The 16,778-nt window shown below is 27.0% G+C and overlaps 3 protein-coding genes across 3 annotated transcripts; all 3 read left to right on the top strand.

The window, feature by feature from the left end:
• Positions 1-1,796: 1,796 nt before the first annotated feature.
• LOC108754095 (DDB1- and CUL4-associated factor 8-like) lies at positions 1,797-5,838 on the top strand. Its single transcript, XM_018496144.1, has 9 exons — positions 1,797-2,220; positions 2,293-2,546; positions 2,674-2,820; positions 3,370-3,587; positions 3,883-4,060; positions 4,225-4,366; positions 4,683-4,807; positions 4,901-5,020; positions 5,689-5,838. The coding sequence occupies exons 1-9, from the start codon at positions 1,797-1,799 to the stop codon at positions 5,836-5,838; spliced, it is 1,758 nt and encodes a 585-aa protein (XP_018351646.1).
• Positions 5,839-7,801: 1,963 nt separating this feature from the next.
• On the top strand, positions 7,802-12,381 carry LOC108754096 (DDB1- and CUL4-associated factor 8-like). Its single transcript, XM_018496146.1, is given in 9 exon segments — positions 7,802-8,222; positions 8,291-8,544; positions 8,672-8,812; positions 9,419-9,636; positions 10,815-10,980; positions 11,177-11,324; positions 11,758-11,885; positions 11,978-12,097; positions 12,223-12,381. Coding segments are annotated over 9 exon segments (1,755 nt in total).
• Positions 12,382-14,400: 2,019 nt separating this feature from the next.
• Positions 14,401-15,133, top strand: LOC108754097. The gene is made up of 2 exons (XM_018496147.1): positions 14,401-14,789; positions 15,081-15,133. The coding sequence occupies exons 1-2, from the start codon at positions 14,414-14,416 to the stop codon at positions 15,131-15,133; spliced, it is 429 nt and encodes a 142-aa protein (XP_018351649.1). The 5' UTR covers positions 14,401-14,413.
• The last annotated feature ends 1,645 nt before the right edge of the window (positions 15,134-16,778 follow it).

Below are 16,778 nucleotides of genomic sequence, written 5' to 3' on the forward strand. Positions count from 1 at the left end.
GTATAACATTATGTAATGAAATGTACTCAAACGAGAATGGATTGATATAAATTGAGATGGATTCAGATTGTTAGAGATATTCATTTACGAATGTTTAAATGAATATTTTTAAATCCTGAAAGCATTTTTATTTATTTGTAGGAATTGAAGGGGCATATCTTTATGCCTTTCAATCTAAAAATAATATTATCTTTTTCTGTGCATTGTGAACTCTGATTAATTCAAAATTTTGAATAGAAAATGCAGTTTTTCTATTCAATTGTATATGATAATTGAATCTAATTGAATCCAATTGAATCCAATTAAATTCAATAAAGCATTTGTATTTAAAATACGCATTCGGGTAAAAAAAATTTCAAGTTTACAAAAAAAAATTGTAATCCATTTTAATTTATTCTCGTTTGCTGAGAAGTAAATATTTGTGCACTTTGCGATTTTTACTTGAACGCGCGGGTTTTAAGATATAACAGATTTTAATTCTTGGAAAGGAAACGTTACATGGACTATAATACTTCCTTAATTTTTCATACATGTTTCTTTGCAAAAATAACAAATTATCAATTAAAAATTAAGTTGTTACATTGTTCCGTCTACTATTTGACAGTTTTGTTAGTGTGTAAAATTAAAGCTCGGACCTACAATAAATTTTTAAACATTAAGTTATAAGAAATGGACGAATCATAATCATTATTTTTGCATTCGATTGTAATTGGTCAGTTTCTTTTCAGACTTAAAAAATTATTGTAAGTTATTAAATTTGTAGAATATAAAAATTTATAGATCTGTCGCATACTTTTGTTTTCGCGACTTTTTTTTTATCTTAACGCTAATCAAATGAAAAAGTAGAAAAAGAAGAATCTTCGACGAAACACTCTTGTAGATGTAAAAGTAAGATTCAATTAGCGAATAATATTTGTAACTTGAAAATTAAACATCTCGCTAAACATATATATTTTTGACTATCATCATTTCTTTTACTCAATTCCTGTATTGAATCTGACACAACAGAGAAATTCTGAATTTTTTAAAAATGCTTTTTGTAAAAATGGGGTACGGCTATACAGGAAAAGTCCCAAGCTGAGTGTTGTGCCAATAAAAACCTTCCGGATATACTCTCCCCTTACATTCCATGTTCATTTAAATTTTTCTAACTGTCTAATCAAAGAATGCTTCACAGTATTTATAGCTTCACATTAATTGTATTTTTAGTTTTGTTTTTTGGAAATATAATAATAAAAAATTTTATCTCCTTGAAACATCATAGACGATGTGAAAATTCGCAAGAAACGATCTCGAGAAAATAAATAGTTTATGTTAAATTTAGTTTTGACATTGTAAAGTTATTATAATGAGAATGTTTCGTTGGTTTTCAGAAATGTGAAATTAGCGAAATAAAGCTTGTCAATAAAAGATCTCGATTTGTTGAGTTTATTGAAATAAATTAGTTTTGTATTTCACATATCTTATTTGAACTAATTTATATAATTATAAGAAAATTTTAAGAAAACTGTGCCAAGGAAATTTCTTTCATTATTGATATATTCTTAATCAACAACAAAAGGTATGAATATTGATTTTAAACAATGAAAAATCATTTTTCTAGATTTTTTTATAATTTACTTAAACATATGCATGTTTTATTAATACTCTAATTTATGTATACGTAATATAATGTGAAAAAAAGTTTATTAATTATTGGGAATTAATATATTTGTAGAACATAGTTAAGTTTTCGATGCAAATTGTGTATTTTGATGAAATAAAGTTTGGATAAATAAAAAAAATTTTTGTATAAAATGAACTTTGAAAATAAAGTACCGGATAATACCAGTCGAAATTTGATCGATTTATCACAAGCTACTACCTCACAAGATAATAGTTCATTTCTTTCTTATACTAACGAAGCAAACATATTGCACACAGATCAGAATGAAATCAAAAGAAGTATCTCGAAATTTCAAGTACAAAGCGACACATCAATAGAAAAATCGGACGATTGTTCAGAAGTTTTGTGTAAGCGACAAAAATTAAATGAAAGTGTGTGCAATACCAGTGAAGAAAATGACAATACAGTGACGTTTCAAACAAACAAATTATTAGCGGAGCAGCAAAATTATCATTTGATAAATGCGTCAGTTAAGAACGAGTCATCGAATTCAAATTTAGAAGAAAATTCAGAAACTGCTAATAATTACCAATCTAATCCACGTAAACATGAAGGTTTTTTTATACTTTTTTAAATATTTGCATTATTTGGTTTCTGTAAGATGTAAAAGTTTGAATTTTAAACAGATAATTTGAATAAATGGGAAGCTACTAACAAGGATGAAAGGGAGAAACAAAAAGAAGATAAAAATGAAGATGAGAAAAACAAAAAAATAGCTGATTATTTAAAATTAAAAAAAAAAAACTTTAATTGGCATATTGTACCGGAAGTGATAAATCGCCAAATAGGTAGCAATCCATTATTCGAAAGACGATTCTATAGTTCTTCATATGCAATAGAGCAGTTCCAACTTACGTATAAACTTTATTTACCCGTATCGGTAAATTATTTACCTTTTAAATATACATTGAACTACACTACATTTATGCATTGTATTGAAAGTATCATTAAGCAATTCTTGTATCATTATTTATTGATATGCATTTACATTTGATTATTATTTATAGGGCGATAATAACATAAATATCTTAAATTTCAATCACAAAGGAAATTTATTAATGTGTGCCGTTAATAATGAGATTTTCATTTGGGATTGGGCTATAGGGAAAAAAAGCTTTTCCCTTACAAATAATGATGACACCTTCATCTTAGATGTATGCATTTTTAATTAAATATAGCATTGTAATTAGAATGTTGTATAATAGTTACTTTGTTGTAATTATTCAGCAAACAAGAATGGAAATGAATTCAGATTTTCAGAAATATTCATTCTCGAATGTTAAAATGAATGCTTTACAATACTGAATGCATTTATATTCATATATAGGAATTGCATGGAGCATAATCTCTATGCCATTCAATTCAAAAATAATAATAGCTTTTCTGTACTTTGTGAATACTGTTTAATGCAAATTTTTGAATAAGAAATGCAATTTTTTAATCCTATTGTATAAAACTGAAATTAATTAAATTCAATTCAATTCAATTAAATCCAAAAAAAAGTTTTTTTTAAAGAAAAATCTTTTTCAAGGATACGTTCCAAAATGTTTTCTCTAAGGAATATTTAACTTCTAATATACATGTAATATACGTAATATATGCTGCAAATATATAATCCATATATAAGTAAATCTTTCTCGGTGAAGGATGTTTTAGAATGTAGCCTTAATCAGTTTTCCAAATTTATAATTATATGCGTTTAGGCCAAGTGGCTGCCGTCGGACAATTATGTGGCTTTTTCTAGTACAGATAATCGAATATGTTTGTTAGATATTGAAAGCGACATGTCGACGAAATTGTTGATGCAGAATGAAGGGTTTCACAAATTGGCTGTTCATCCTGAAACACCTCATGTAATTCTTTCAGCTGGAATAAATTCAAAAGTGTTATCAATAGATATTCGGGAAAGCAAACCAAAAGAGTGAGTAACCGCAATTAAAAAGTTCAAATATAAATTTATTTTTTTTTATGTGTGTTTTATGTTTACAGCGTATATCTACCCTATTGATTTTTTTAATCAAGATTTCAATTGTGATTGATTCCTAAAATTATTAGATTTTAATAACTGCTGAACTGATCTTGTTATAATTAGTAGGCTCAATTAATATATATGTCTCTTGGATTTTAGTTATATGATAAAAGTGTTTTTTTTTAATTTTTATAATACTTTTTTATAATAAATTCTTTATAACTTATATAATTATTTTCGTTTATAGGTTACTTGAAGTAAAGGAAAATTCATTAAATGTACTATTACACAGTATAGATTCTAATCCTTCAAATAGTAATGAATTTTGTGTTGCTGGTCAGTCTTATTGTGTTATGGCATACGATCGGCGAAAAGTTTCAGAACCGCTTTATAAACTATGGCCTTATGATGTAATACGTCGTTTTGTATTAAGTCTATTACTATAAAAGTTTATAATAAAAGCAATATATTACACTATATGTTACATATTATTTGTTATTACAATATATTATAATATATTACAATATATTACGTATTCTGTGTAATTACATATATTTATTTACTTAAATATATAATACAAATGTTTTAGGAAAATGATGAACTTGTAACGTCTGCTACGTATAACTATAACGGAACAGAAATTCTCGCTTCCTATAATAGCAAGGGTTTATTCCTGTTTAATAAATTAATAACGTCATTACGTGGAGATTACGGTCATATGTATCAGAATGGTGTGTAGAGTAGGTTATACATAAAATACAATTATAATACATTATTTTACAATTACATTATTTTTTATTCACGATCCCAATAAATGTTATTAATTTTTAAACGTTTTTTTATATCCGTGTTTAAAGAGAGAAAAACTATGGTATAATATAACAAAACAGAGTTTGGTAATATATTTTTAAATTAATTTTCGTGTGTATGTTGTTAATAAAAATGTTACTTTTAGAATTTGTTGGTATAGATAAGAGAAGCGATGCTTTAAATAATTCCCGATTTACTAATATTTAATTACTCTTGCCTTTTGTTGGTTGAATACAGTATTTGACGGTATTTTTTTCGGACCTAAAAGTGAATATATTGTAGCTGGAACCTATCAGAATATATCTATTTGGGCAAAAAATTCGGAATCTGTTATAGAATATATGGCAGCAGATTTTGAACAAGTAAGTCTTTCGAATTCATAAATTTATTATAAATAAATTTTTCTTATTTGTAGTATAAACGAGAAAGTAGCGACTATAAAATTTAATTTATAGGTAACTTGCTTGGAGAGTCATCCGCATATTCCCATTCTTGCGACAAGTGGATATGATGATAATGTTAAATTGTGGGTGTCTTCGAAAGGAGAACTTTCGGTAATGGGATCAGTTGGGAAGGTACGTATATAAATATTATTTTCTGTTATATATAGTTTTTCTTATTTTTCTTGTCTCTTTCTCTCAGGGACAATTTTTGCAATCACATTTTTAATAAAAGTAGTAGTACGCAGTAGACTAATCCCATTAATGAATGTGTGATTCATACGTTTCCTTTTATTCACAAGTATGTCAAGTTTCACGTGAGGGGAGGAAAATAACATTTTCATCCACTAATTATTTGACTTTACCCAAAATACGAAAATGGAATAAAATAGATTCAAATTATTTTCTATCTAAATGCGTATTTGGAATAACGAATATCTTTTATGGATTTAATTGTATTTAAATGGATTTAATTAGATTCAATTGGATAGAAAAATGCAATTGGATAGAAAAACTGCATTTTCTATTCAAAAATTTGAATTAAATAGTATTCACTGATAAGCTAATATTATTTATAGATTGAAAAGCATAGAGATATGCTCCATGCAATTCTTATAAATGAATAACAATGCATTCAGGATTGAAAAGCATTTATTTTAACATTCGTGAATCAATATAATTGATTTCATTTCAATCCATTTTCGTTTGCTGGACGCAGACATTATATGGCAGAGAGAGTGTAAGAGAGAGAGAGAGAGATAGAGAGATAAAATTGATTATACACACTGTCATGTTTTTTATAGCATTTTTATGCGGATCCACCACATTACTATTCAAATTCAAGTGAAGGCCAAGATGATACCAATGACATTCATGTCGGTGATAACGGTAGTAACTCCGGGTCGGACAACTCCATCGAGGATAATCTACCTGCTAGTGGCGACTTTGAATAGAATACGTTTTTTATCTTAAAATTGTAGTTTAAACTTATGCGATTTAATATTACTATTAGAGTTACATGTGCATAACGTACGAAACATATCTTTTTATATTGAAAAGGAAAAATGGCAAATCTGAATTCAGAGTGATAATTGATGCACAATCAAAATTGTAACCAATTAATTAATTAAAAATAGAAACATAAATCATTTAATAATAGATATATTTGCGCATTAGTTGCCGTACTTCTATGTTCCATTTTTGGTCTATTAATGTTTAATTAATATTATAAGTCGAATATAACTTATTGCATCTTTTTATATTAATTGTTTCAATTGCAATAAATTTTACTGTATAACATTATGTAGTAGAAATATATCCTAAAATTTTGAATTTAACAGTATTCACTATGCACAGGAAAAGATAATATTATTTTTAGATAAGAAGGCATAAACATATATATACTCCATGCAATTCCTATAAATGAATTATAAATGAATTAAAAAATACTCATCTAAACATTCGTGAATCAATATATCTAACAACATGAATCCATCTCGATTCATTTCAATCCATTCTCATTTGCTGAGATGTAAATATTTATGCACTTTGTGATTTTTACGTGAACGTTTCAAGATATAACAGGTCTCAATTTTTGAAAAGAAACGTTACGTATGCTACAGTACTTTCCCAATTTTTCGTATATGTTTCTTTACAAAAATAATAAATTGTCAATCAGTAATTAAGTTGTTATATCGTTCCGTCTGCAATTTGACAGCTTCGTTACAGTGCAGAGTTATAGCTCTACAATAGTTTTTTAAACATTAAGCTATAAAAAATGGACGAATCATAATTATTCTTCTCGCATTCGATTGTAATTGATAAGTTTCTTAAGACTTAAAAATTTTATTATAAATTATTGGACGTGTAGAATATAAAAATTTATAAATCTGTCGCATACTCTGTTTTCGCGACTTTTTTTTTATCTCAACGGCGGAGACCAATGCCAATCAAAGGAAAAAATAGAAAAAGAAGGACTTTTGACGAAACACTATTGTAGATCTAGAAGTAAGATCCAATCAGCGCAAAAGAATTTTTAACTTGTAAATTAAACGTTTCACTGAATGCACTAATTATCATCATTTCTTTTACTAAACTCCCATATCGAGTTTGACACAACAGAGAAATTGTGAATTATGCTTTTGTAAAAATAGAGTACGGCCATACAGGGAAAGTAAAGGTGAGTGTCTTGTCAACGAAAATCATCCGAATATATCCTAATTCCAACATTCCATCTTCATTCAAACTCTGTTAACTGTCTAATCGAAGAATGCTTCAAAGCATTTGTAGCTTCACATTAATTGTATTTTTAGTTTTGTTTTTTGGAAATATAATAATAAAAATGTTTTATCTCCTTGAAAGAGATCAAAGACGATGTAAAAATTCACAAGAAATGATCTCGAGAAAATAAATAGTTTATGTTAAATTTAGTTTTGACATTGTAAAGTTATGATAATGAGAATGTTTTGTTGTTCTTCAGAAATGTCAAATTAGCGAAATAAAGCTTGTCAATAAATGATCTCGATTTGTTGAGTTTATTGAAATAAATTAGTTTTGTATTTCACATATTTTATTTGAACTAATTTATATAATTATAAGAAAATTATAAGAAAACTGTGTCAAGGAAACTTCTTTCATTATTGATATATTCTTAATCAAGAACAAAAGGTATGAATATTCATTTTAAGTAATCGAAAATCATTTTTCTAGATATTTTTTTTTATAATTTACTCAAATATATGTTTGATTAATACTTTAATTTATGTACATGTAATATATAATATGTAATAAAAGTTTATTAATCATTGGGAATTAATATATTTTTAGAACACTATAATTAAGTTTTCGATGAAAATTGTGTAGGTTGGTGAAATAAACTCTGACAGTTTGGATAAACAAAAAAAATTTTTGTATAAAATGAACATTGAAAATGAAGTACCGGATAATACCAGTGGAAATTTGATCGATTTATCCCAAGCTACTACTTCACAAGATAATAGTTCAGGTCTTTCTTATACTAACGAAGCAAATATATTGCACATAGATCAGAATGAAATCAAAAGAAGTATCTCGAAATGTCAAGTACAAACCAGTAGCGACACATTAATAGAAAAAACGGACGATATTTTGAATAAGCGACAAAAATTAAATAAAAGTGTGTTCATTACCAGTGGAGAAAGTGACAATACAGTGTCGTTTAAAAAAAGTACATTAATAGTGGAGCAGCAAAATTATCATTTAATAAATGAGTCGGTTAAGAACGAATCATCGAATTCAAATTTAGAAATGGGATCAGCAACTGCTAATAATTTCCAATCTAATCCATGTAGACACAAAGGTATTTTTATATTTTTTCAAATATTTGCATTATTTGGTAAAATGTAAAAGTTTGAATTTTGAGCACAGATAATTTGAATAAATGGGAAGCTACTAACGAGGATGAAAAGGAGAAACAAAAAGAACATAATGATGAAGATGAGAAGAACAAAAATGAAGCTGATCATATAAAATTAAAAAAAAAATGTCTTAATTGGCATATTATACCGGAAGTGATAAATCGCCAAATAGGAAGCAATCCATTATTCGAAAGACGACTCTATAGTTCTTTATATACAGTAGAAGAGTTGCAACTTATGTATAAACTTTATCCATCCGTAACGGTAAAATATTCATTTTGTAAATGTATATTTAACTACCCTAGATTTATACATTGTATTGAAAGTAGCATCAAGCTATTCTCATATCATTATTTAATGGTATGCATTTACATTAGATTATTATTTATAGCCTAAAATGATAAATATTTTAAATTTCAATCACAAAGGAAATTTATTAATGTGTGTCAATTATAATCTGATTTCTATTTGGGATTGGGCTATAGGGAAAGAAAGCTTCTTTTTTCCAATTGATGGCATCTGTGTATTATATGTATGTATTTATAAATGTAGCATTGCAATTAGAGTGTTATATAATAATTATTTTGATGTAATTAGCAAACGAGAATGGATTGAAATAAATTTAGATTCTCAGAAATATTAATTCACTAATGTTAAAATGAATGCTTTTCAGTCCTGAATGCATTTTTATTCATTTATATGCATGAAGCATATTTTTATGCCATTCAATTAAAATTAATATTAGTTTTTTCTCTGTATTGTGAGTATTGTGCAATTCAAAATTTTGAATTGAAAATGCAATTTTTTAATCCAATTGCATCCAATTAAATTTAATTGAATCCATTTAAATCCAAAAAATAAATTTTTGCTATTCAAAATATACCTTTGGATAGAAAAAAATTTCAATCCATCTAAATCCAATCTCGTTTTGTTTGTTTATATAAAAAAACATTTTTATTAATTTTTTTCATGGACACGTTCTAAAATGTCCTCTATAAGGGATGTTTTACTCAAAATGTACTTATAATATATGTAACATATATACTGCAAATATATATTAGAGTATAATTTTTCTCGGTTAAGGACGTTTTAGAATGTGGTCTTAATTAGTTTTCCTTTTATAATTGTATGCGTTTAGGCCAAGTGGTTGCCGTTGGACAAATATGTGGCTTTTTGTGGTAAAGATGGTTCGGTATATTTGTTGGAAATTGAAAGCAACGTATTGAAAAAATTGGCGACACTCGATGGAAAGTCGTACAAATTGGCTGTACATCCTGAAACACCTCATGTAATCCTTTCAGCCGGAACTGACTCAAAAGTGTTATCCATAGATATTCGAGAAAGCAATCCAAAAGAGTGAATAATTGCAATTAAAAAGTTCAAATATACCCAGTAAATAAGAATGGATTAAAATGGATTATAATGGATTTGGATGTTAGAAATAGGGATTCATAAAAGTTCAAATGAATTTTTTTCAATTCGGAATGAATTTTTATTTATTTATAGAAATTGCGGGCAGCATGTCTCTATGCTATTCGATTAAAAAAAAAATATATATTTTAATATAAAATATATGTATATTTCTATACTTATAAAAAATAATATTCTAAAAATAATATAATGTATAGTATTTTATGTGTGTTAGTGTGTGCATCATGAATACTACTTAATTTAAAATTTTTTATAGAAAATGCAGTTGAATATGAAAAAAATTTTTTATTTAAAATGTGTCATCAATACAGTTTAATTCAAAATTGTGCTTAGAGAATCCATTGTTCCATTTAAATATGCAATATGAATGATACTTTATTCAAAAATATGAAAAGAAATTTCACATTTTAATTCAACTGAGTTAAGAATAAGTTGTGCCGTAAAAATTTATCATGAAAATTCTTCATCATTTAATAATTAAGAGAAACATAAAAACACATCTTAAATAAATATAAAAAATGTTACGTATATAAATTTCTGATTTTTAATAAATTAATTGCCTTTATGTATATTTTATATTAATGTTTTTTTATATTAATTACTTTATATATTGTAATATTCATTTACACTTTTCTTTTATTACATAGCATATGTTTTTTTTGTATAAAAGTTTTAAAATAATAGAATTTCACATATAATTATTACATTAATTTATTTAAAGTTTTATATATAAAAATATTTGGAATCCAATCCATTATTATGGATTTAAAATACGGATTCGAATATATTGAAAATTTCCAATTAATTTTAATCCATTTTCGTTTGCTGGTTATATTTATATTTTTTTATGCGCTTTATGTTTAGATCTTGCAGCGTATGTCTACTGTATTACTTTCTTATATCAAGATTTCAATTGTAAATGATACTCAAGATTATTAGATTTCAATAACTGCTGAACTGATCAGTTACAATTAGTAGGCTCAATTAATATATATGTACCTCGGGTTTCAGTTTTATACGATAAAATTTTTTTTTAATTTTTCTTTATTATAATACTTTTTTATAATAAATCCTCTATAACATATATAATTTTTTTTTCATAGGTTACTTGTAATAAAGGAAAATTCGTTAAATGTAGTATTACACAGTATAGATTCTAATCCTTCAAATAGTAATGAATTTTGCGTTGCTGGTCATTCTTATTGTGTCACGGCATACGATCGGCGTAAAGTTTCAAAACCGCTTTATAAACTATGGCCTTATGATGTAGTACGTCGTTTTATATTAAATCTATTACTATAAAAGTTTATAATAAATGCAATATATTACATTATATATTACATATTATTTTGTTATTCAATATATTACAATATATTACAATATGTTACAATATATTACAATATATTACGTATTATTTGTTATTACATAGGTTTATTTACCTAGATATCTAATTTAAATGTTTTAGGAAAAATATAAAATTGGTTTTGTAACGTCTGCTACGTATAACTATAACGGAACAGAAATTCTTGCTTCATATTATATGAGGGGCTCATTCTTATTTAATAGATTAATAACGTCATCACGTGGAGATTACGGTCATGTGTATGAGAGTGGTGTGTGGAGAAGATTATACATAAAATGCAATTACATTATTTTACAATTACATTATTTTTTATTCACCATCATTATAAATCTTTTTAATATTTAAACATTTATTTTTATGCGCGTTCAATGAGATAAAAACTGGTATAATAAAACTGGTATAACATAAAAAAATAGATTTCGGTAATACACTTTTTAATTAATTTGTATGTGTGTTGGTGTGCGTGCGTGCGTGCGTGCGTGCGTGCGTGTGTGTGTGTGTGCGCGCGCGCGCGTGTGTGTGTATGTGTGTGTGTTTCTAATTAAAGATTTCTAAAAAAATATCTTTTTATGGAGGTATCTCTTTTACAATTAGTTAATATAGTTGATAGAACTGATGCTTTAAATAATTCCGATTTATTAATATTTAATTAATTACTCATGCTTTTTGTTGATTAATTACAGTATTTAATGGTACTTTTTTCGGACCTAAAAGCGAATATATTGTAGCTAAAATATCCGATGAATGTATATGGATTTGGGAAAAAAATTCGGAATCTGTTATACGAGGTATGACAGTAGAGAGAGATTACGTAAGTTTTTCTATTTCATAAATTTAATATAAACAAATTTTTTTTTGTAGTCTGAAAAAGGAAAAAGCAATTTCTTTAAATTTAATTTATAGGTAACTTGTTTGGAGAGTCATCCGCATATTCCCATTCTTGCGACAAGTGGACATGATGACAACGTTAAACTATGGGTACCTTCGACAGGAAAACTTTCGGTAATGGAGTCATTCGGGATGGTATGTATGTAAAAATTATTTTTTTTTATATAATTTTTTCTATGTTTCTTGTTATCTTACAGACAATTTTTGCTATCACATTCTTCAGATAAAATTGACTGTACACATTGTCATGTTTTCTCTAGTATTTTTATGCGAATCCATCATATTACGATTCAAATTCAAGTTAAGACGAAGATGATACCAATGACATTCATGTCGGTGATCATGGTAGTAATTTCGGTAACTCCGAGTCTGACAACTCTGTCGAAGATAAGCTATCCGAAAACGATTTAATATTGTGACGAGAGTTACATGTGTAACGTGTCTTTTTATATTGAAGAGGAAAAATGACAAATCTAAATGCAGAGTGATAATTGATGCACAATCAAAATTGTAACCAATTAATTAATTAGAATAGAGACATAAATCATTCAATAATAGATATATTTGCGCATTAGATACCGTGCTTTACTCTTATGATTCATTTTTCGTTTTTTAATAATTAATGAATATTGTAAGTCGTATATAGCGTATTGCATTTTTTTATATTAATTGCTTCACAAATGTATTAAATTCTATTGTATAACATCATGTCGTGAAATATAAACGAGATTGGATTGAAATGAATTGAGAGGATTCAATTTGTTAAAAATATCAATTCACGAATGTTAAAAGAAATATTTTTCAATCCTGAAAGCATCTTTATTCGTTTATAGGAATTGCATGGAGCATATTTTTATGCCTTTCAATTTAAAAATAATATTACTTTTTTGTACATTGTGAATATGGCTTGAATCAAAATTTTGAATAGGAAATGCAGTTTTTCTATCCAATTGTATTGATAATTAAATCTAATTGAATTTAATTGAATCCAATTAAATCCAAAAAAGTATTCGAATTTTAAAATACGCATTTGGATAGAAAAAAACTTCAATTCAAATTTTAATCCATTCTCATTTGCTGGATAATAAAAATTTATTCACTTTGTGATCTTTACTTGAACATTTCAAGATGTAATAGGTTTCAGTTTTTGAAAAGAAGTATTACATATACTACATTACTTTCCTAATTTTTTGTATATGTTTCTTTGTTAAAATAACAAATTATCAATTAGCAATTAAGTTGTTACATTGTTCCATCCGCAATTTTACAGCTTTGTTAGAATGCATAGTTACAGCTCTACGATAGATCTTTAAACATTTAGCTATAAGAAGTGGACAAATAATAATTATTCTTCTCGCATTCGATTGTAATTGGTCAGTTTCATAAGCCTTAAAACCTTTATTGTAAATTGTTGGACTTGTAGAGTATAAAAATTTATAGATCTGTCGCATACTCTGTTTTTGCGACTTTTTTTTATCTCAACGTCAATCAAAGGAAAAAATAGAAAAAGAAGGACTTTTGACGAAACACTATTGTAGATCTAGAAGTAACATCCAATCAGAGCAAAGAAAATTTTTAACTTGTAAATTAAACGTTTGAATGCACTAATTTTTGATTATCATCATTTCGTTTACTAAACTCCCATATCGAGTTTGATACAACAGAGAAATTGTGAATTATACTTTTGTAAAAATAGAGTACGGCCATACAGGGAAAGTAGAGGTGAGTGTCCTGTCAACGAGAATCGTTCAGATATACTTTTATCCTAATCCTATTCGATCATAATTTAATTTTCTAATTTAATTTTCCAATTGTCTAATCGAAGAATGCTTCTCAACATTTGTAGCTTTACATTAATCGTATTTTTAGTTTTGTTTTTTGGAAATATAATAATAAAAATATTTTATCTCCTTGAAACATCAAAGACGATATAAAAATTCACAAGAAATAAATAGTTTATGTTAAATTTAGTTTTGACATTGTAAAGTTATGATAATGAGAATGTTTCGTTGTTCTTCAGAAATGTCAAATTAGCGAAATAAAGCTTGTCAATAAATGATCTCGATTTGTTGAGTTTATTGAAATAAATAGTTTTGTATTCCACATATCTTATTTGAACTAATTTATATAATTATAAGAAAATTATAAGAAAACTGTGTCAAGGAAACTTCTTTCATTATTGATATATTCTTAATCAAGAACAAAAGGTATGAATATTCATTTTAAGTAATCGAAAATCATTTTTCTAGATTTTTTTTTGTTATAATTTACTCAAATATATGTTTCATTAATACTTTAATTTATGTACATGTAATATAATATGTAATAAAAGTTTATTAATTATTGGGAATTAATATATTTTTAGAACACCATAGTTAAGTTTTCAATGTAAATTATGTATTTTGATGAAATAATTGTTGTTTAGATAAACAAAAAAAATTTTTGTATAAAATGAACTTTGAAAGTGAAGTACCGGATGATACCAGTCAAAATTTGGTCGATTTAGCACAAGCTACTACCTCACAAGATAATAGTTCATATCTTTCTTATACTGACGATGCAAGCAGATTGCACACAGAAAAGAATAAAAACAAAAGAAGTATCTCGAAATGTCAAGTACAAACCGGTAGCGATACATCAATAGAAAAGTCGGACGAAAGTTTGAATAAGCGACAAAAATTAAATGAAAGTGTGTGCAATATCAGTGAGAAACAACAAGAAGATAAAGATGAAGATGAGACTAATAAAAAAGTAGCCGGTTATTTAAAATTAAAGAAAAAATCTCCTAATTGGCATATTGTACCGGAAATGATAAATCGTCAAATAGGTAGCAATCCATTATTCGAAAGACGATTCTATAGTTCTTTATACGCAGTAGAGCAGTTCCAACTTATGTATAAACTTTATCCACCCGTAAAGGTAAAATATTCATTTTGTAAATGTATATTTAACTACCCTAGATTTATACATTCTATTGAAAGTAGCATCAAGCTATTCTCATATCATTATTTAATGGTATGCATTTTGTACATTAGATTATTATTTATAGCCTAAAACGATAGATATCTTAAATTTCAATCACAAAGGAAATTTATTAATGTGTACCGATTCTAATCAGTTTTCTATTTGGGATTGGGCTATAGGGAAAGAAAGCTTTATTTTTCCAATTGATGATGACATCTTCGTCTTAGATGTATGTATTTTTAATTAAATATAACATTGCAATTAGAATGTCGTATAATAGTTACTTTGATGTAATTATTCAGCAAACAAGAATGGAAATGAATTCAGATTTTCAGAAATATTCATTCTCGAATGTTAAAATGAATGCTTTACAATACTGAATGCATTTATATTCATTTATAGGAATTGCATGGAGAATATCTCTATGCCATTAATTTCAAAAATAATATTAGCTTTTTCTGTGCTCTGTAAATATTATTTAATTCAAATTTTTTAATAGAAAATGCAATTTCTTAATCCAATTGTATCCAATTAAATTTAATTGAATTCAGTTAAATTCAATTAAATCCAAAATAAAGTTTTTGCTATTCAAAATACGAGCCTTTGGATAAAAAAAAATTTCAGTCCATCTAAATTCAATCTCGTTTGCTGGGTATATAAAAAAACATTTTCAATAATTTTTTTTATGGATTTCATTCCAAAATCTCCTCTATAAGGGATCTTTTACTCGAAATCTATAATATATGTAACATATACGAGGGTCGTTTGAAAAGTCCGTGCAAAGTCACTGCTGATGGCACTACTGGCGCGTATCAAGGTTAGATTTAGTTAGTAGCATCTCTTGGAGGAACACACACCAAGTTACAGCCAGATCGGTCTATTTGTTTGTGTTTGGCATTCATTTGAATCGAGGAAGTCGAGGGGGGTTTGTTTCTGCAATCACGTCCTCGTTTCCATAAAATCTTTTTCCCGCCAGCCATTTGTTCATATTGGGGAACAAATAGTAGTCCGAGGGAGCCAAGTCTGGAGAGTAGGGGGGATGTGAGACGAGTTGGAACCCTAATTCCATTAATTTTGCGACCACAACTGCTGAGGTGTGAGCTGGTGCGTTATTGAAAATCACTCGACTTCCTCGATTCAAATGAATGCCAAACACAAACAAATAGACCGATCTGGCTGTAACTTGGTGTGTGTTCCTCCAAGAGATGCTACTAACTAAATCTAACCTTGATAGGCGCCAGTAGTGCCATCAGCAGTGACTTTGCACGGACTTTTCAAACGACCCTCGTATACTGCAAATATATATTTGAGTAAAATCTTTCTCGGTGAAGGACGTTTTAGAATGTAGCCTTAATTAGTTTTTCTAATTTCTAATTTTATGCGTTTAGGCCAAGTGGTTGCCATTAGACAATTATGTGGCCTTTTCTGGTGAAGATAGTTCGGTATGTTTGTTAGAAATTGAAAACAACATATTGACAAAATTGGCGACACATGATGGAAAATCGTATAAATTGACTGTGCATCCTGAAACACCTCATGTAATCCTTTCAGCTGGAACTGACTCAAAAGTATTATCCATAGATATTCGGGAAAGCAATCCAAAAGAGTAAATAATTGCAATTATGAAGTTCAAATATATCCAGCAAATAAGAATGGATTAAAATGGATTCTAATGGACTTAGATGTTAGAAATACGGATTCATAAAAGTTGAAATGAATTTTTTTCAATTCTAAATGAATTTTTATTTATTTATAGGAAATGCGGGGAGCACATCTCTATGCTATTTGATTAAAAAATATATATATATTTTAATATAAAATATATGTATATTTCTATATATATATCAATCTA

This window comes from Trachymyrmex septentrionalis, unplaced genomic scaffold (genome assembly GCF_001594115.1).
Source record: "Trachymyrmex septentrionalis isolate Tsep2-gDNA-1 unplaced genomic scaffold, Tsep1.0 scaffold76, whole genome shotgun sequence".
NCBI classification, from domain to species: Eukaryota; Metazoa; Arthropoda; class Insecta; order Hymenoptera; family Formicidae; genus Trachymyrmex; species Trachymyrmex septentrionalis.